This window comes from Gymnoscopelus braueri (genome assembly GCF_963280865.1).
Source record: "Gymnoscopelus braueri genome assembly, chromosome: 3".
Taxonomy (NCBI): domain Eukaryota; kingdom Metazoa; phylum Chordata; class Actinopteri; order Myctophiformes; family Myctophidae; genus Gymnoscopelus; species Gymnoscopelus braueri.
Genome location: NC_137612.1, coordinates 42,004,807 through 42,026,682, shown reverse-complemented (window position 1 = coordinate 42,026,682; position 21,876 = coordinate 42,004,807). Strand labels below are relative to the sequence as shown.

Here is a 21,876-nt window from a genome sequence, read left to right as displayed (position 1 = left end):
CACTATATTTGGGCACCTCCATATTTGACAAGACTGACATGGAATTCATCAGCTAGACATCATAGTCACATCATGTTGATGACGCAAGTGAGGCAGTTCGCCATGGAATCAATCTGACCAGAGTGCAAAGGGGAAGTATGTCATCCAAGTAACAAAGTGAGCCTTCTCTGAGCCATTACCACTTTTGTTTTTACCAGAGGAACACAATAGAACAGAGAATGGAAGACAAAATCATTGTTTGACACAGAAAACTGCTCTGCTGCACAGAAGAGCTGTGGAAAATGTTTCACCAAGCCAAATGGGTAGCAAAAAAGAGAGAAGAGTATTGCCTGTATTCATTGTAATTGTATTACCTCCATATGATACGACTGATAAGACTATGGGTATGAAATATGAATATTAATGTTTGTTGGGCTTACAGTCTTCGTCTGGGCCAAGAGAATAAAACACATTGCCATCTAGCTGCCTCAGCCTGTGTTCACTCAAAAGCCAGCTCTACACAGCATTCTCCAGGGGAGTAGTAAAGTCTAGTAGCTGTGCACTTTAAGCCGGATTTATACTTTACTTAGATGCGCACCGACAACAGCCAATCTACAAGCTCACATTAGCCAGGATTATTATACTATAATAAACAAAGATGGCTGTCAATATTTATTTTCTTGCCGCTTTGCTCTCTACTTGAGCTGATCATAACAGCAAAGTTGGCACCTATCCACGCCGTGTGAAGGGCCCACTACGCTTTCCTCTGCAGACAATATAGCTGGTCGTCATAGGCATACCGACATCGGACCCTCAGTGTACGAGTGCTGCTGAAGAACGATGATGCCTTAAATGGAAGTGATCTCTATTTCATGGCAAAAGCAGAGGAATAGGCCATGTAGTTGCTCAACATTGATTCATTTCACATTCACAACGGCAAGTTTAAAAGTTTAAGTGTTTTCATGTCACCTTTTATTGCCTCAGAGGATAAAAAGAGGTAATAACAAACATTTACAAAAAAAAAAGTTTTTGCTGTAATTTTAAGTGTTACAGCATTCTCTAGCCATCAAAACAATTGCCTGAGGTCAACAGACCTGCATTTATTTGGGAACTTTGAATTGTCTTGCCATTCTTGAAAAAAATTGTATATTCTACGGTCAGAATCTGAAAACTTTGGACTCATCAGATTAATATACATTAAAAAAAAGCATTCGCTCCGACATCAGAGCTTCAGGACACACTTGCATTTATTTACAGTTATGACATTCATTAGAACAAAAAACACAAGCAGCATTGCTTAACATGAAGCATAAAATCTAAGCTGCCAAACCAGTTCTTTGCCTGTCCTCTTAGTGTGACTTGAGTTTGTCTCCAAACAGGGTCATGAAGACCCCGAAGAGGAATCCCGCAGTGAGGATGAGGAGGGTGCTGGATACGGGGCCCAGTGCCAGCAGCATACCCAACAGGTACAACATAAGCAGTATCAGCAGTGTTCTGTAGCTGGCCAGACTGCGGAGGCTGAGTCTAGACATGCGGTGTCCCTCGAGGGTGCGCCTGCTCAACGGGCTCTGTCTGGGTCTGACTTCAGGGCTGGACAGGTAATGACGGCCCAGTCGACCCAGGAAGTCTGGTCGCGAGCACAAAGTGTCCATGCGCCCTCCGAACTGTGGCGAGAAGAGAAGAAATGTCAATCACCACAGCTAATGCCTGAGTTATACTTAAGTGTGCTGGTGCCACGCAACGGAAATAGACTATCTACAAGAATTCTTTGGTGTGCACCCGCTCGCAGGTAAGTCAACAAAATAGTCTGAGTGGATGCACATTTTGTCCCCTCAATAGAGATCTAGGGGATATTTTGTCAAATTCAGGTGGGGGGGCACAGCACTAGCCTTCTAGGGGGGGCACAGCACATCCACGTGTCCATAAAACTAATTAGGAGTCAGCCTACATGTTGAGACTTTATCACCATGACATAATATTAGGGAATATTAGGGAACAATCGTTTTGATAATAAAACTGTCTTTAATCATTTGTATTAAAGCCTCACTATGCAACTTTTTTTAATCAATAAAATGTGATTTTGTCCAATCTGTATGGTAGATAATGTTAATACAATATAACTTATACAATTGGGGTGGCTGTTAGATCGTGTCAAAGGTCATGTCTCACCTACACACAGGATCTGACAAAGTTTGACCTGATGGTCAAGATTCAATTTATTCCCAGAGCAAGCAGGTCTATTAGCTCAATGGTAAAAAATGTCAGCACTTGCGCAGGAAACCGGGTTCAAATCCGGGTTAGAAGAGGAAAGTAAAAAATCAGTCCAATCCATAAACACACACCACCCACCCTTTCATTGACCATGGAGGATATTCTGAACATCAGGCGGACCAGCAGGGCGTTCTCGTAACTCCTGATTGGCTGGAGCTCTGGGTCTCCCTGGTAGCCTATCTCAAACCTCCGCTGTCCATTCATGATCTGCACAAGGGACAAAATATTCTCTTAAGCGGTTCGATTGAAGAGTCAGCATCTCTTTAACTATGATAAATGTCTTGCATCGTTGCAAAGACATACAGGGTGATAGCACAATTATTACACAATCGCAATTATTAGAGAAAATCGTTTCCATGTTGAATTTTTTTGTATAATTTAGTTATTTGTCATATCTGCCCTGTGCAAAAAAAAATGTACTATGTTCAATGCCAAAAAACACAATTAAATCATGAATTGCAAATATTTGTATGACAATTAATCATCAACTAAAATGTCATGATCGTGACAGCCCTAATTAAAGCTAGTTCCATAATAGCACAGTCATATATACACTCAATGACAAGGTAACCATAAATACCAGGTGGTAATTACACTATGTGCTATCCATATACTGACCTGTCTTCTCCCCAGGTCAGTGAGGATGAGTCCCGTGTCTCCTTGAACACAGTCTGGGAGCTGTCTAGAGTTCACATCGTCCTGAGATGAACCCAGGCTGGCAATCAGCTGGTTCAGCTGACCAGGATTGAGCTACATGAGACAAAATGCACACTCAGGGCCCGGTACTGTGTCTGATCAGACATTCGCATCATGCTGCCCGAAAGTTTGTGCGTAAATTTGTTCTCTGAAGGGTCTTTTGTTTTGTGTGTGTGGTAAACTTTGTGGTTGAAATATTTACTGTTTCACAGACTGGATGTGTCTATTTTTACACATTAAATGAAGCATTTGAGGGAAGATTCCCCATCCAAGAATGAATATAAAAACTTTTCTAAATTAACTCTTCAGTCATACACAGGCTTATTACTAAAAATTACTCAACATAAAAAGATACACATGGTTTATATCTTGGTTGGTACAACAAAGACAAATGATTTACGATATGACCGGCAAAAACACTCACCCTGAATATCTCACAGAGGTTCTCCAGCGCTCTGTCCAGGAACTCGTGGGTTTTCTTCACCAGCTCTCCGCTCTCCTCCGGCTCATTTCCATTGAAGGTGTTGTTGAGGTCAGTGGAGCCCAAACCGAACCAGGAAAGGAAGGAGTTGTTGGTTGCTACTTCCACCGAGTGGTCTGCTATCCTCTTGGCTGTCTGTCTGGCCTGGGCTATGATCTGGATCAGCTTCAGGACCTGGAGAGTCAAACCACCATTGCAAAACGTTAGGGATGCTGGAATTGTAATCCTGGAGAGAGTTGCGGGAGGATTTAACCACTTAAACCCTAAAAGCTTCATTGACCGCGGTCCCCCAGGGGTCTATACTTGGTCCTCTACTGTTTTCCCTCTACACCAAATCTCTTTGTCGAAAATAGCATTATAAGCTTGTAGGGGCGCAGCAACAGTTCATTTAACTAAATCTACTATAAGAAATAATGTAATCAACTAATCAATTAATAATCTATCCCTCTTTTGAGCATGTCAAAAGTTTCACATACATTTCAAAACGTATAAAAATACTGAAAATGGCATAACTACAAGCTCTTAGGGATGAGTCCGACTATTCGAATATTCGAATAGTCGTTTGTAGGATAAAAATCGTAGGATAAAAATAGTTCTGTTGCAAAAGCTATATTGTTTATTTCATCACGTCTTTAAAGTTACAATAATGTAAAAGATGTAAATGATGCTACTGTCTTTGTTAATTTCTGAAAATCAGTTGCTTGTAGATCGTCTATTTTTGGCGAAAAGATTTGGTCTAAAGTAGACGAACAAAAGCGGTCCAAGTACAGAGCCAACTCAGGTCCAGTTTACTAAGTCTAGACGGTTGAAGTGGTCAAACCCTCAAGACGACATACTATATGCATATGAAGAGAACACAACTGACCGCTGCTCGGAGATCGGTGCCAAACATTTGTTTGTACTGGCAGTCCTGGCCCTCCAGGGCATAGACGTGGCTCTTCACCCGGAACACGGTGTCCGTCACCACCTTTTGGCGTGGGGACAGGTAGCTGCCGCCCTGGCTGGGGGTCAGGTAGCCCCGGGACTGCCGGTGGTGCAGGACATGCTCCGGTTCCAGGAATAACTGCTCACCTGAAGTGGAAGATGTTTTAGCTGTATTTCAGTACATACTCATACTACAGATAAGGACAATAATGAGTTAACCCATTCAATCCGGGAACGCATCTACAAATGTCTTCTAAATCCTAACAGTTTTTCTTATGTTGCTAATATACAGTATATCAGTGGTGCTCAAACTTTTATCATGTCATGGCCGCGGACCCCCATCTAAAAAAAATGTTGAAGCAAAGAATTGAGTTACAAATGTTTGCTTTAAAAAATATATATTCAAAGGTTTGCAAAAATGTTCAAGATTTTTCAAAAATAGCATATCTACAAGCTCATAGCGTGGTGCCGCGCTATGAGCTTGTATATCTGCTATTTTTGAATAGCCAAAGTATAAAATAATGGCTATAGCTCAAATCTAAAATGACACGGATGCGTTGCCGGATTGAATGGGTTAATAAACATAAACTAATGCGAACAATGCTGATTCGGACAATATATACTCTATATAACATCACAAACCTTTCTGGATCATCTCGGCTAGGTTTGGCTGAGAAAACACTTTGGCCACCCTGAAGACCATCAAGGCATTCTTGGCGTTGACCAGGTCTGTTCTTACCGCCCTGTTCAGAAAACCCTCGAAGAGCTTGGTGTACATCAACAAGTTCTCCTGAGCAAACGATGCCCTGCAGGAATACAGGTTACAGCACTCAATTAGAACTACTTCAGTGTTCTCATTGACATCAAAGGGTAGAATCATCCTCAAAACTATCTTTATCCTCATCTTGACGACCATCAATATCTCCACTTATGCTTTGAAGTTTAAGGCAGTTTAGTTGGTCTACTAACTAACTTTCACATGCAGTACACATTTAGTCCTGTCCTGTTGAGTGCATGTACTTATGCGTATTTTAATGCCTTTACATTTATTTCCTTTTTCCATTTTCTCACTAATTTAGTCATTATGCCAATTCCCCCAGTGTGTATAGTCCCTGTCACTGCCAACCCTTACTGCTGGTCTTTGGGAGGGTGTAGACAACCACGTCTAATCTAATCTCTCAAGAACAGATTCAGAGCTGCGCTACTCAAATTCAGCAAAAAACAGCAGAGGGCGCCGTTTTTTCCTTTTTTTTGGCGATGGGTTCACAGATTGCGCTTAATCTGATACACATGGAGTTGCAAGCCGTTTCTTTTCACTTGAAAGTGAAGAGTTTCACTGTGAGGACATAACAGGTGTTGAGGAACACGCTATCTCTCCCAGTTCCTCTCTCGCCAGGCAGGCACCTACCAAACCTACAAACTCCAGTCTCCAGAGCAGTGGGCAGGAACTTTACCCCTGCACCACCCGGTCGCCAATCTGTCTTGTTGTGGTGGGCAGGAACTTTAGCCCTGCACCACCCGGTCGCCAATCTGTCTCGTTGTGGTGGGCAGGAACTTTAGCCCTGCACCACCCGGTCGCCAATCTGTCTGAAGTAGACTAGTCTACCAATATTTGCACATTTAAGGAAGGTCATATATAAATAAATACATATTGCCATCCATCTCCATCAAACAGCTACACTCAAACTTAGGAGTATTCTTAACACATACAAAAATCTAGCAATATTCACAGCATGAGGTTCATGGAAGCTTGTCTCACTTTAAACTACAGAGACACAGTGGGCTGCCTTTACCATGTTTCTGGTACAGTTCTGTTCTGGTCTGCCTGTGGAATGGCCTTCTCTCCTGTGTACCTCCATGGCTGAATGTAGCTTAGCCACGTCTCCAACACCTGCACACAAACACAGCGGATGGAGTGAGTGCAGAGCAGGGCAGCACACCATTTCATGCCAATTATGTTGTCGAATAAACATGAAAATAAACATGCATTTTATGAACCCATTTATCTATATACATATAAAAATGTATCGTTATAATTACTAGTAGTAATAGTAGTGGTGGCACTAGTAGTGGTAAACAGTAGTAATAATAGCAGTAGCAGTATTACAAGTAATAGTAGAAGAGTTAAACAAATGATGATGCCTACCGCTCTAAAAGATGCATCCAGAGGCCAGTGACCAAAGCAGTGCTGTAGAAACAGGTAGAGTTTCTGCTGGACAAAGCGTTGAACCACCACTCTGGAGGAAGGAAAAAAAAGATTTTTGATTGACACTTAACTCATTCCCTGCCTAGAACGACTAAAACGACTTTTGTCCTTTAAGTCCCCACTGCCAAGAACGACTAAAACGACTTTTAATTTTTTCCAAAAAAAAATAATCTTTTTTTTTTTTTTTTTCTTATTTATTTATTTTTTTTTTAACCCAAAGACCAAGGAGATATGATTTGTTGAAGATCTAGACTCCCATCCACTTCCTTGTTAACTTAAAACTTAAACATTTTGTATCTCGGCTCCTGAGTACTTTTTTTTTTAAATTAAAAATCTCTGGCAGTGGGCAAACGCAAAAAAGAAAAGTTCTGGCAGTGAATGAGTTAACAGCTAAATATGTTAAAATGATACCAACTGGGTTGAGGCTTATTTAGCATATAACACCCTGGGTTCTCTCTCAACGTATCCTGAGGAATGTCAATGTAGGAATTCCTCAAATTAGTGTGCGCATTATTTTATTATATTTGCTGTTTAAATCTTTCCTCCTGACCTCTTGAACTCCTCCAGTGGACTGGTGTGAGTGTGGGAGTGGGTAGAGGGTGAGATTTGCTCTGGCTTCTGGCTGTTGGTAAAGGCGTGGAGGTGTTTCACCAGCAGTCGGACGACCAGCACATGTTCCTCTGTCGGAGTGAAGGGCTCCTGAAGCAATAGTCAAAGTCACACAGGGCCCCCCAAAAATCCAAAATAAATGATCCCCCCCAATTAAATATCAACAAATCACAATGCTTCCCTGATTCATAAGCAGTCAACCAATCAATCAATCAGCAAGGGCATAACAAACTCAAATTTGCCAACCTGGAATGTTGCAAAAGGTCTGTCCATTGTCAAATTAAATTAAAAAGAAAAAAAGGACAGGTCTAGGAATTTTTGGAGAGTGGACATGCAATGATGAAACAAAAAGCTAAATTGTGTAGTTCAAGATGTATTCAAAAGAAGAGGAGGGCAAAATAATTCCACCACATGACAGTTGATGGTAACCACTCCGTACATTCATTTTACTGACAAGACTAGTTGTGTGTTATCTAAAGGATAATCCTAACAACCTTGACAATTAGACCACAGTACTTCCTTGTGTAAATTAAGTACTTCCTTACATAAACTGAACATTTAGTTATTCAAATTAAGATAAAAGATGGATTTGAACATTGAATAAATGAATCCTTTTAATCAGGCAGTATGGTAATGGATGTTCTCAAATGTAGTCGCAGCGTTTGCTTTTAAATGGTAAATTAAAAAATGTAGGTGAAAGATGAAGCACACGCTTATTAACCACAAGAAAGTGAAAAGCAACAAAAATCAACACCAGACATACACAAGCATGCTTTTTTTTTTAAAGAAAACCACACACAAATTAGGTGAAAACAAACTGATTCAAATGACAAAACCTCATTCCAGCATAATTTACCTGTCAAGGATACTTCTCTGTGGTAGTCAACTCTGATATTTACATCACAATTATTACATATTGCACTACTGTGACCCAAATCCATAAATTAAAGCACAAAGGCATTATTTTTGGAACTAAGCTTTATGCATCAGATTTGACCCACAGTGGAAGATAAAAGATTTTCTCATTTGAGCTCCAGATTGAAAATGAGCAAGAGCAAAGAAACAGACAGCAGCATCAGTCTGCAGGTCATCAAACATTATAGATTCTTATATATTTGGCTGGTGAAAGTGACCTCTTTAAATCAGTAACAAACTCCAACACTTTTTTTAGATTAACCATTTGTTCAGAATTGTACTGTAAACACCCACATTTGGAAATGCCTGACAACTTCTGCCATCTCTTTACATGAGCACAAAAAACCCTGCATCACAGAGAAGTAACCTTGACCGTGTAACCTTCAGTCCTAACTCTGGCAGCAGGCCTTGATTTTACCTCCAGGAGGCCCCGGAGGGGCGGGGGTGAATGAAAAGGTAAAAGTACTTGGTAGGTGTGGAGATTCCCAGTGCCTGGTGGGACGTGGGCTTGGAGCGGCATGCTGGACATACTCAGCCGGTACTGAAGCACTGCCAGCTGGTCGCCACCGTTTACCACCAGGAGGGGAGGAGGAGGACGAGGAGTGTAAAAGGAGATAACAGGAGGAGAAGGCACAGAAGGAAGAGGGAAGGAGGAAGTGGAGGAGTTGGGAGATATATTAGGACAAGGGGAAGGGGAGGAATAGGAGGCGTAACAGGGAGAGGGAGGAGGAAATGACAGCAAAAGGGGATAGGAGCCAGGACAACACAGGGAAGGAGAGAGGGAGAGGAAGGAGAGGACGTGTGGCAGTAAGAAAAGGGATGAGGAAGTGGAGGAAAGGAAGGAAGGTAAACATGAGAACAGGTAAAAAGGAGATGGCAAAGTGAATAAAGGACAAAGTACAACCACACACAGAGGCCAGAAGCATCACAGGAGGAAGGAACACAGAACAAGAGAGGAGACACAAAAAAAACACATAGTGATGACACCTAGGGGACGATGTAGGAGTGGAGCCCTCTACATACAGGACATTATACCTAGTTAATGACATTAACAACATCAATAATAATAATACACTTTGGGTGAACTTGAACCACACGATTTTGTTGTGCCCCAAAAGTCATCCTACAAATGTACAGATAAAGTAAAAACATTTGGTTTACGTCCTAAAACAATGACGACTACGAATCAATTCTTCCATTTTTGTGCGGGACAATCCGGTCACAATCTTGTGATTCAAGTTCACAAGGTGGACACGAGACAGCACCGTGAGTAAACTGGACAAGTTTATGTGGAAGATCTGAGGACAGGAAAACTGCAGAATGCTTCAGTAACAGGCTGCTGCAAGAGAAGAATGAAGCGCTACTCGATTTCACTGTAGCTTGACTCAGTCAGGAATGATGCTTGGTTCTACAGACTGTAGCTACATGGATCAACTTTAAATTAAAAACACCAATTAAGTGCTTGCACACTGATAAGCGGTCGACAGCATGGCGAAAATAGCAGATCTACAAGCTCACAATGCGGCGACGCATTGAGAGCTTGTAGATCAGCTTTTTAAAACCTTTCAATTTAATGGCATGCCCAAAATAGGGATTGATTATTCATCGATCATTTCATTTAAGTATCGATTGTTTTATTATTGATTAAATTGATTAGTTTGATTAACTGTTGCACCCCTAGTCAGCAGCAGCACCAGTGCCTCCCACTGCTGCCGTGGTACTCCCCTCTCTCTTTATCTTTGTGGTATGAGACAAATTCCTCGCCAACAATGGCGGTCTGGCCGGCGCCGGGCCGTTGCCGCTTTCGGTGTGCAAGTACCGTTAAGACTAGTTCAGACCAAAGATAGAGGGTGTTCTGCAGCTGTCAATACTCTAGTCTAGGAGTTTCTAAAAAAATAACCATGCAGTCTACAGGGTTGGTGGCATTATTCTAGAGGCCTCCTATATAAACGGTACAGCCAACGTCACAGAAACACCACCATAAAGACTCCCACCCATACAATGACCTGGGAAAGATTGTACAGGACTAGATAAGCTGCACATTCAATTGAATAAAGGACTCAAAGTAGATTTTATATTGCAAAATGTCTAAATTGTGGGCCCACATATTTCAACTGATTGTTGAACTCTCATTTAAAAGGTTGTTACAATGAAACAATTTCTGACCTCATCTCCTGGAGGAATTGTGATCTTGAATATTGAGTGGGACACAGGTTTGAACACCTGCTTTCCTTTTGTCTGCGTTTTCAGCACCTAGGAGGAACCAGCCTTTCTGGAGCTGGTTGGGGTTTTGTCGGTAATTAATCAAAAGACACCTCCAGTAAAGGACACAAAATGGTTGCCCACACATGCTGCTTACAAAAGGATTAAGGATGTGAATTTCACATTAAGAGACAAAGGTTAAAGACTGGACAGCCAAAAAGAGTTGAGTGTCAGTTGTTTTACTTTGTACACGGATTAGTCACACACCAACCGGTCCACAGTCAGTTTATACACAGGAAAATTACCACCCATATGCACCCCGACAAACCAAACTAACAGAACCCCTTTAGTGGTGGTAGACTTTATGCTGGTGTTTCAGAAGAAATGTAGCAGGCAGGAACAGACAGACAGAGCTCTGTTAGACGGACAGGTTGCATGCATCGGTCGTGACAGAAAGCAAAAGCACTACTATGAGAAACTCATGCTCAACACTTGATGCAGTAGCATTGCTCTGCCAATTGCCGTTATACCAAACAAGGGATGAAAACGGCTACTTCATCACAAGACGAAAGAAAATCCAGTACTGCCTTTCTTGAAGTGCACACATCTTCTCTGGGAAGAACCAAAGCTCACCAGAATGTTCACATAACAAGCAACATGAGAAACCAGTCTAAAAAAAGTCATTAAAACCTGCAGCATACTCTAAGCAAAGCCGGCTGGTGAGTAAGAACTATGCTCCTCAGTACGCAGATCTCCACCAGGCCAGATTGCTGTGCCGAAAAAGGGCGTTGAGTATGTCACAGGCTTTACTTTTCTTTAACATGTTTTTCTTTCTCATGTGTGCCAATATGGCCATCAGCTGTACACTATATGTCCTATCATCATCTGGACAGTTTATGTACTGTATACATGTATATCCCATCATCAGCTGTACAGTGTATGTCCTATTGCAGAAAACACACCAGCACTACAGAAACAGTAGCGTTTCACAAGTGCAAAATAGGCCTGATAGATGCTAGATGTGTGAACACAAAATAGGGTGAAGTTTCCAAGTGGCAGGGCTGGGCGATATGACTATGATGTCACGTTCTCATCATATTTAAGGACCAAACCGATATTCCACGTCTCTACAATGTTGCGTTCACTCAACTTCCACAAAAATGCAGTGTAATGGTGTAACAATGGTACACAAGTTCTGAATGACACGGGAAGGAACAAAAACGTTTTGATGGGATTTTCCTTGTTGTTGAAAGACAATTAAAGTAAGAACATTCTCAAAATGGTATTATTAATATTGTTCATTCATATAATTTTTTTTTATAATAAATATAGATGTTATCATGCATATATTGCCCAGCCCTAGTCTTATGAACCAGCGTCCCCGGTCCCCAAGCCATGCCTGCCCTACAGAGCGGGGAAACCTACCACTACACAATGTATGGAAAACTTCACCCCGAGTTGGACTGAGAGGAACGTGGTGTTGATGGTGTAATGGAGAGGGTTGTGATCAGCCAGTCAGCCGTGCGGTGATGGAGTACAGGTGTGGGGGTTCGACAGGTGGAGATAGAGGGGGAGACGGGGGCACTGTTGGCTATGTGTCTTGTTCTTACCTTCACCTGGGGAGACTGGAGTTTCTGGTACATCTCCAGTGAGTAGTGATGGAGCCACATCTCCACAAACATCTTGACACACACACACACACGCACACACACACAGAGAGAGCTATCAAGCAGGGTCCATTTGATGATTTTGATGACACAATAGATTTCATTTTAAGTAATTGTGGCCCCTTAAAAGGATGACAAAGATAGTAACTGACACAAATGTAAACAATTAAGTCATTATCCTACACTGTTGTGACATAAGCCTACCTTATCTTTTCTCTACTTCAATTAATTGTCCGCATACACAGCATTGATCTGCAGATCTGACAAAGGGCTGCATTTTATTTGCCAAGTCCAGCGGTCACACTAGTGTGGCTGAAACTTTCTCTCCCTCTTCCTCTTGCACTCACTTACTGTCAGTTGTTTTACTTTGTACACGGATTAGTCACACACCAACCGGTCCACAGTCAGTTTATACACAGGAAAATTACCACCCATATGCACCCCGAAAAACCAAACTAACAGAACCCCTTTAGTGGTGGTAGACTTTATGCTGGTGTTTCAGAAGAAATGTAGCAGGCAGGAACAGACAGACAGAGCCCTGTTAGACAGACAAAAGATGAAAGAACACTACTTAGTGTTGCTGCTAGACTGTGAATGTGCGCGAAATTGCTGCAGGTGCGCTCCCCTCTGAACTCAGAGCAGAAAGACTGCATTTCATCCAACTATGAGATCGAGCTCACAAAACACTGTGTAGTGGTAATTAACAAGACTATTATTTCACAAAAATCATTACAAAACACCAAGAAAACTATGTGAAATTAGGTATTAATGTTTTTGATTGTTTGTTTGTTTTGTTTTTAAATCAGGTGTTAAAGGTAGGGTAAGTGATATTTTTTGGTTAAAACAAAAAGTATTTTGTTAAAAGGTTAAAATACTATATTCTGATAGTAATCATTGCTATAGAGTGTTTTTTTCAGTAACAGATGTCTCCCCAGCTCTCTAATAAACAGAAAATAATTTTTTCGGTAGGTGTCAAAATCTCAGCCAATCAGGAGAAAGTACCCATTTTTAAGCTTAATTTGTATAGTGTTCCAGTTCCAATTTTGTCTGCTCATTTCTTAGTGTCATCACTTCCAATTTCACTTGTTTAATCTGTATCCTGATTGAGTTCTCTGTCCTGGTTGGATAAAATTGGAAATGAAACTGAAACGAAAATGCATTTTCTGTTTAATAAAGAGGTGGAGAGACAAGGAGACTCCTAATACTGAACAAACACTCTATAGCAATGAGTACTATCAGAATATAGAGCTATTTAACACTTATTTTAACCAAAGCAAATCACTTACCCTACCTTTAATGATTTGTTTTTCTGTTTTCTTAATTTTTAAGGCCCGAGTGGGCAAGCGGAAGCTGTGTTCTGCTGACCCGGAGGGTTTAAATAGTACAAGCGGGCCATTTATAATGTCGATCCCTGGATCCCCTGCCTGTGTTCAGACAACTTGAGAAGCAGATAAAGATTAGTATTTAAAGGTAGGGTAAGTGATTTGCAATTATTCAAATAATTGCAAAATGGGTCTATGTTCTGATAGTGCTCGTTACTATAGAGTGTCCTGTCCATATAAAGAGTCTCCATGTCTCTCCAGCTCTTTATAAAACAGAAAATGCCTTTTCGTTTCAGTTTCAGTTTCATTTCCAATTTTATCCAATCAGGATAGAGAACTCAATCAGGATATAGATTAAACAAGTGAAATTAGAAGTGATGACACTAAGAAATGAGCAGGCAAAATTAGAACTGGAACACTATAAAAATGAAGCTTAAAAATGGGTACTTTCTCCTGATTGGCTGAGATTTTGACACCTACCAGAAAATGTATTTTCTGTTTATTAAAGAGCTGGAGAGAAGGGGAGACTCCTGTTACTGAACAAACACTCTATAGCAATGATTACTATCAGAATATAGTGCTTTAACCTTTAACCCAAAAATATCACTTACCCTCCCTTTAACTAAGTGGGAGTGATCAGCAGGTTGCCCTGAAGATATATTATGAAGTTAGGATCAGAAAGGGCATAAGCCAAAGTCACAGGGAAAGGTGAAAATAGCATCATCAGTATCGCAGGTGGACCTGACATATGTACTCTATTGAGTGCAATCTTTCTTCTTCCCTTTGAATATATCCACTTTCAGCTAATTCAACCCCATTTTTAATTCATGCCTGGTATTCTGATTGTCTCTTATTGTCTAAATATTTCATTACATTTAAAGCACAACGGTTTTGCTCATTCATTTTAGACATCAAGTCAGGAATTGTTAAATGATGAAGTTGTGTCTGTGTCTCACCTGTAGTAATGTCTCAGACCTCCATATCTCCTGGGCAGCAGGGTCTGCATTGACAGAAGGTTGGTGGAAGATGTGATGTTTGAGGAGACTGGGACTGTGAATACCATAGCCAGTGAAAGTAACACTGGGAGACCTGAGGGAAAACACACATACACCAGATACATTTACTCCGCATAAGTATAATTAAAGTGGCATGCCAACCCAAATAAGGGGGCAGTATACACACAGATTTGTCTAAAAGCCTATAACCTGGACAAATCTAAAATACGGCGGTGAATCAAAGATGTACTGTACCTTGTCGAAGGTGCAGTGATAGAGCCTCTGGAGTCAGAGAAAGGAGAAGGGGGGACACTTCCCTCGGTGGGGAGGAAGTATTTCAGGTAGGTGTCCACCAGCACAAAGTAGGCACTGTCTGTGCTCGTCCCATGCTGGCCGGGAGGACAATTCTGAGGGCACGGGCGATTGAAAACTGTGTTACTTTTTTACAAGATCTTATACATTTTGCAAATGCGCTTACCACTATAACTACTAGTGTGGAAGCTGTTCAGAATCACAATCAACTTTATTGTCACATCACAGGTTTACAGGTGTATTATTATTCAAATATTTGTATTGAATAATGTCACCATATTTTATACACACATACACAACACATAACAGACTATCACACACAAAAAACTAACACCACAGACACTAGTACTGTAACATAATTGAAAGGGAAACATAGACCAATTATTGTAAAATTACTAAGAGTGAATACATTGGCACAGAAAGTAAATAAAATAAAATAGCTGGGAGGACAGGGGAGAGGGGAAGGGGAGAAAAGAATGGCCAAGAGGTTTACAGAATCAAAGAAGTGGGTCAAATTCTTTTTGTTCCGTGCACGCTTGTAGTTTTTTTGTGAGAATGGAGATAGAGGTGAGCAAGGAGAAAAACACAGGATAGAAAAGTCAAATTATATATGAATTGTAGTCAAATAATCAAAAATATGTATACCAAAAAAAAGCACAAGTAGTAGCAGGTATGTACATGAGGTTAGAACAATAGCATCATATGCAGATGTGTACATACAATAAGGTGCGGCCATGAGGCGAGATTAATAGTAGCAGCAGGTTCAGTGTACATAAGTTGCGATTTACTAGATCAGTATAACAGGTACAGTATGGGACATAGGTTGCAAACTGCTCTGCTGTAAATAGCTGTAAATAGACAGCAGACGACTCAGTCTCTGCATTTCATATCGAATAGTAATAATAATAATAATAAAAAAAACAATAATAGTTGCTGTTATTATTTTTATTGTATTATTATTACTAGTATTACTATTATTGCACAGTGTGAATTCTAACAGGCAATTAAAATGACAGCAAACTCACCTTTGGTGCGATAAGGCAGTGGGCGAAGTTAAACATATAGAATTCAAATGGATCTGAAGAATGTTAAGGAACAGCTAGCCTCATACATACGCACGTACATACAGTCAATATACAAGTGCCATTAAGTCTGTCCTGTCAATAAAAGGATCTACAGTAAGTCAGGTAGTATCTTTTACAAAGTACCATTCATTATTACAATTAAATATTTTAATACATTTTGTAATTTTACAATTCATGTATAGTTGTGTATGAGTAATCCTTCTGATTGTAAAAACGCATGTCTTAAACCCTTCAAAATGCCAGCCATCTGAATAGAACATGTAAATATCAGTAATCCACAAACCAAATTAAATTCTCACGTGATAGTGTTGCGCACCGAGAACGGCTGAGAACATCAGACCTACAAGCTCACAACTCAATGCATCTGCGACACGTTGTGAGCTTGTAGGTCTGCTATTCTCGGCACAAGACACCGTTGCTCGACCACATATGAATCTACCTTTAGTGTTAATTTAACTCAAGAGTGTATATAATGTAAAGCACATTGACTGACCCATACCACTGAGGACATTGCTGTGTACTGCTGTAAAGGATACTGAGTGGCAGGTTGGGTGTCAGTAGACCGGACAGGGGGAACTGGAGCTTGTTGTGAAACAGAGGACAGTCAGGGACAACTCCTTCCTGGATGGAAGACTTCACTGGACCCTGCAGGGGCGAGGACCACGAAACATGTTAAGTGTACAGTACAGTCATTTACTATACAGCAGTGGTTCTCAAAACCTTTTCATATCAAGGACCCCCAACCATATAGAAAATAGCCGATCTGCAAGCTCATAACGCATCACATTGCGATGCGTTGTGAGCTTGTAGATCGGCCAAAATATGTTATATTTTATACTATAATATAACAGACGTGTAATAAGTATACGTGTTGAAATTGTTCCTAATTTTAGCAGGGGACCCCCTCAAGGACCCCTGAGCAAATACAAATGGCTCATAAAGAAGGAGACAATAAAAATCGAATAGAGAAAAAAAAGGCTCTTACCGGAAGATAATTGACAGGTATTTCGTATTTGTACTCTTCTGCCTGAAGTTTATACACAAGCTTCATCATCGGCCCACTGAAACGACAAATCAGTCATCATCATCACTGTGACTGTAAATCACAATCAAATATTTGTGAAAAGACGTAGTGATCAGACGATCACATCTCATAAAGCTGATCCCTGGCTAGGCCTCAAAGCAAAGTAATGATTCCTTTCAACCTTTAGTTTCTCCTTTGACATCCATATTAAGTGGATATCCTTGCATTTAGAGATGATGGGGGGGGGGGGGGCATTCATGAGTGAAGCATAATCTCATACTCCAACTAATTCATTTGACGGGAAATATTGTTCAAAACTCCTAAATACTATCTAAACATGTGTGGGTAACACATGATATTAATACTAAATGTTTTGTATTTTTTCCAAAATTAATCAAAAGGTGGTGAAAGTGTGCGCAAACCAAGTTTCTGTTTGAATTTGCTATGTCACATAAACAAATTATATTATTTCCTTTTCAAATCAATTTGATAGTCAACGCGATTAATTTGTTTCATAGCCAACGTACCTGGGGTCCAGGAATTCCTTGACGATGTTGTACTCATTGGTACGGGGGTGCAGGAAACGTAGGTTCCATCCAGCGATGACCCCATCCAGACTGCCAAACACACTCTCCACCAGCCAGGGTAAGACTGAGTGCAACTCCTGGATATATGCGTGTGTAGCCATTAAGTGTCATCATATTTTTTACTTGTCTACATTTTGACTTTGACGGATTATGTTAATGGAACCAAATGTAAAACAAACACTGGCAGTATCCTTAAAGATGATCCAAAATCATGCTTAAGCAACCAGTCTGGTATAAATGTTACATATTACAATGTAACCCATTGAGATAATGTAAGTGTGTTGGCAGTGGCACGGCACCCTAGTTTTTGGAGTTGCACACAGTGAAAATTAAGGTTTCATGACAAACACTTCAAATCCCATTGTTTTTTTGTTTTTGTTTTGTGTTAATTTATCCAGTTATAACTCTGCGAGTGTAAAAATGTAATCAAATGGACCCCTCACCAATTTGACTATATAGTCAAACTACTGAAAGTGAAAGCAGGCCTAACACTAACACAGTAACACACAGCAGCAGCTGTCTTTAGACACTAAAGGCATTCAGTTCAATGGTTGGGTGGGTTTTGCTCTGCCCAGTCAAGAGGCAAAAAAACAGGGTGTGGCTGCAGCGTGGACTTGCCAGCACAGTGCCATCTACAATGAAATACAATGACATTCCCTTGTAAGTGTTTCTATTCCACCAGCTAATTGGAACACAATGTAGACATAGACAAGTACAGCTATTATACATAACAAAATACACTATAAAATCCTCATTGTTTAACTGTTGTTTAACCCTTGCGGGTCTGTTTGGTTTCATTTGTACACTCTCAGTCACAAATGGATAAAATAAAACTGAGGATTTTACTGTGTACTGAGCAGTGCCAGTGTCAATGCACTATTGTTTCCAGATGTCAGTTCTGAATAGTTTCATGTCATTTCTTATCAATCTTTTTGGGGATGTCATTTCTTATCAATCTTTTTGGGGATTTTGTACTTAAATGTTTTGCGTAGTTTATTTCTAACTATTCAACACCAATGCTATCAGCATCACTGCGTTTTCAACACAGATGTAAAAAAAATTGACAGTTTTCTATAACAAGCTACCTTTGCAGGGTAATCATCGATGATCTTCACTAGATCTTGGCATCGTTGTAGCAGAGACTTGTTGGTTGTGTCAGCTTTCAGGTTGGCCTGGGCGAAAATAGCAAAAAACGTTGCTCATTAACTCACGACAGAATGAATCAATTGAGCAATGATGATACATTAATCCGTTGCATTGATACAGACATGGTTACAAGAAGTGACAATAACAACACACATTGACACAAGGCCATCATGTACAGTACAGTAAAAAGCAATGGAATGAATAGACCAGAGAGCAGAACACAAAATGAATATCACTACAAAACGGTCAAATCATTTGACAGGTAATGTCATATCATGTCAATAATTCTACATTATTCTATCAATAACATTAACAAGAATCTGGATCATGGTTTTACTACAATACACATACTTTTATATACAGTTAGTTCTTCAGAATAAGTGCATTACAAACATAAAGCGACTGACCAGCAGGAAACTGGGCTGTTGTAAAGTAGGAGCAGCCATTGTGGACCCTGCAGAGGTCTTCTAGTGATGATCTGGGCTCCTATACCTAATGATTAATTCATACAAAAACATGGATTACTTTCTCTACCTAAACTTACAACAAAACACACTGTACACTGTAACAATTAATTGAATCACAGGCTACCAACAGGTGTTGCTTTCAGTGAAATACAGAAACACTACTCTCTATATATGTGTTACGTCAGTGGGTCTCCAAAAGGGGTCCGGGGACTCCCAGGGGTCCTTGAGGGGGTTCCAGGGGGTCCCCACTCCCCAGCCAAATGAGTTAATATAGCCATCAAAATCAGTTTAACCACTTGCACCCTATAGCCAATCTACAAGCTCACAACACATATCAATGTTTTGTGAGCTTGTAGATCTGCTATTTTCAAATGATCTCGGGTCTTGGACACCTAACAGAGCCACTGATTTAAGTGACATTGCCCAGATAGCAGATTGCCCAGATGTCTCTCTTGCTTCCAAATGACAGATAATATAGAATTGTTTCCATCTGGTAAAACTTTATTGAATGCGTTACTGAAAGTCATTAAAACAACTCTGAGGGGTTGTGGTTTAAAACATGTTGTAGGTTCATGGAAAACACACCTTTTAGGGGAGCGTAACTATGTTCCCCAGGTTCTATGTTCCCCGGGATCTATGTTCCCTGCTTACCAAACCCTAAGGTGGATTGATGGATGCCAAAACTAACCTATACCACCATTATTTACAAATCAAATAGGCAACAATTATTATATCCATTTCCATTTTAACAGAGTAAATTCCAGTGTTAATTTATCCATTTGTAAATGGGACCAAATAGATCTGTCAATATCTGTTTGTTTGTTTGTTTGTTTGTTTGATTGATTGAATACTTTATTAGCAGTTTGCAAAAGAAAGCACAGGAAAGTACAGTTCAATACAAGGTCTGCAAGGAGGATTTTAAACCCAAGAGGATTTTAAACCAAAGAAAGCCTATGGCTTGTTTCCATTGGGGTCCTTTGTACTCAATTCTTCGAAAAGGTATCTTAGGCACCTTTTTTGTATACTCTCAGACTCGAGGTTAATCACCACTTAAGGATTTAACAGTGAGCAAATCAGATTATATTTAAGAGAATGGTCATAACATGTGTGTGTGTGTGTGTGTGTGTGTGTGTGTGTGTGTGTGTGTGTGTGTGTGTGTGTGTGTGTGTGTGTAGTATTGCTAATATGTTTTTGACAGGAGTATAAACGTTAAAATTTGCGTTAATTAATATTAATATGTAGTGTTTGTAACGTTAGACACATTAAAGGGCCATTCACACTGAGCACTATAAGTATAACTATACAAATATAGTTTTTAAAATAGTTCTAGTCAAGTGGAAGGCAGAATTCACACCAACTATAAAAAGAAATACAATGGTGAACGACATAGTTATAGTTATCTTTATAGTTATGGTGCTCAGGGTTAATGGCCCTTTAGATCAGCGATGGAAGAAGTACTGCACATGTTTACTTGAGTAAAAGTATCAATACTTACTGTTTTGTATTAATAATACAAATCTACAAAGTGACTATAGTAACTAAAGTTTTCATATAATTGTAGTGGAGTAAAGGTACAATATTTGCCTCTGAGATGTAGTGGAGTAGATCCATAACTATGAGTAGATCAAGTAAATGTACTGAAAATTGGAAATACTCCAGTAAAGTAAACAATACCTCAAAATGGTACTTAAATATACAGTACTTGAGTAAATGTACTTATAGTTACTGTACACCACTGCAATAAAGTATATGAATAAATATTTTATTTTAATACACTCTTCAATTCATAGATTGAATAAAGCTAAAGAAGATCAGACTCCGTTATGTTTGTAAAAGCAGAATGAATGCAGTGGACATGCTAAACGTGCTAACATCAGTTAGCTCACATTGGGCTAGCAAATCCAAACTGACAGCGGCACTACAGTGCCTGGTTTACTACACATTAACCTAGTTTTAATAAAGACAACTAGTAGTTATTGATAAACCAAATATCTTACCTGCTACTAGTTACAACAATTCAGCTTTTCTTAATTACTTCCCAAAGAAGAGCCGCGCTTTACTTTCCAGTTTCCATCAGCACAACACTAAACTTAACATCCTTTAGATCCCATAGCCCGGTGGGGCCCACGCACTGTGAATGGCCACATGCCTGTCCCAGGCCCACACGCACTGGTGTAAAAGGTATTCACATTTTTTACTTAAGTAAAAGTATCAATACTGCAAAAAGACCGGAATTCAAAATTTACTTGAGTGAAAAGTTCAAAAGTACTGTTGGTATCAAAATGTACTTAAAGTACCAAAAGTAGAATGTACTCATTATGCAGAATGTCACGTTTCACAAGTTTTCAAATGTATATACAATGTATAAAAAAGCTCACAATGGTCATAGCTAGCTCCAATCGGAACCTCTCCCTCCGGAAGGATCGAGGTCAGTGGGCTATAATGCGTCACATCTCTTTGCATTGTGAGCTTGTAGATCGGCTATTTTCAAATGACCGAAATGTGAAATCATGAAGTGGTCTAATAATAATCAAAATCTACAAAGTAACTAGTAACCAAGTTTTCAAATAATTGTGGGCGAGTAAATGTATAATATTTGCATCTGAGATAGTGTGGAGTAGAAGTAAAAGTACTGAAAATTGCAAATACTTCAGTAAAGTAAAGCAATACCTCAAAATTGTACTTATAATTATAGTACTTGAGTAAATGTACTTAGTTACTTTCCACTACTGCCCACACAGAAAACAGTTGTTTCCCCGAGCAACCTACTAGCCAATGAGGCGTGATCACCCTTCCAGGCTATGGGGTTTTAAACGCTGTGTGTCGTAGCCTCGGTCATAGACATATAAAGGTAGACGCCTCATTCGGCTCTGAAGCGTCTGTATCTCGGGCGCGCTTCCTGCTTCCGCAGGGCTGCCGTGTGCGTCACACACGCGGAAGTTCGGTAGGCCAATCAGAGGCAGGTGGGGGCGGGTCTTTTTGTAACCC

At 40.1% G+C, this 21,876-nt stretch overlaps 1 protein-coding gene across 3 annotated transcripts; it reads right to left on the bottom strand.

The window, feature by feature from the left end:
* Nucleotides 1-930: 930 nt before the first annotated feature.
* Nucleotides 931-21,008, bottom strand: smpd4 (sphingomyelin phosphodiesterase 4). 3 transcript variants are annotated; one of them, XM_080424726.1, is made up of 20 exons: nucleotides 20,886-21,008; nucleotides 18,829-18,913; nucleotides 18,361-18,447; nucleotides 17,216-17,352; nucleotides 16,650-16,725; nucleotides 16,201-16,309; nucleotides 15,605-15,657; nucleotides 14,523-14,674; nucleotides 14,229-14,361; nucleotides 11,894-11,965; nucleotides 8,500-8,637; nucleotides 7,108-7,256; nucleotides 6,498-6,588; nucleotides 6,145-6,242; nucleotides 4,994-5,157; nucleotides 4,293-4,498; nucleotides 3,371-3,601; nucleotides 2,869-3,000; nucleotides 2,329-2,457; nucleotides 931-1,643 (listed from the first exon to the last, which is right to left on the bottom strand). In XM_080424726.1, the coding sequence occupies exons 2-20, from the start codon at nucleotides 18,865-18,867 to the stop codon at nucleotides 1,329-1,331; spliced, it is 2,511 nt and encodes an 836-aa protein (XP_080280852.1). In that variant the 5' UTR covers nucleotides 18,868-18,913; nucleotides 20,886-21,008; the 3' UTR covers nucleotides 931-1,328. The 3 variants fall into 3 exon arrangements, with proteins under 3 accessions (XP_080280852.1, XP_080280853.1, XP_080280854.1); XM_080424727.1 differs by having other exon boundaries at nucleotides 8,548-8,637; XM_080424728.1 differs by lacking the exon at nucleotides 8,500-8,637.
* Between the last annotated feature and the right edge of the window lie 868 nt (nucleotides 21,009-21,876).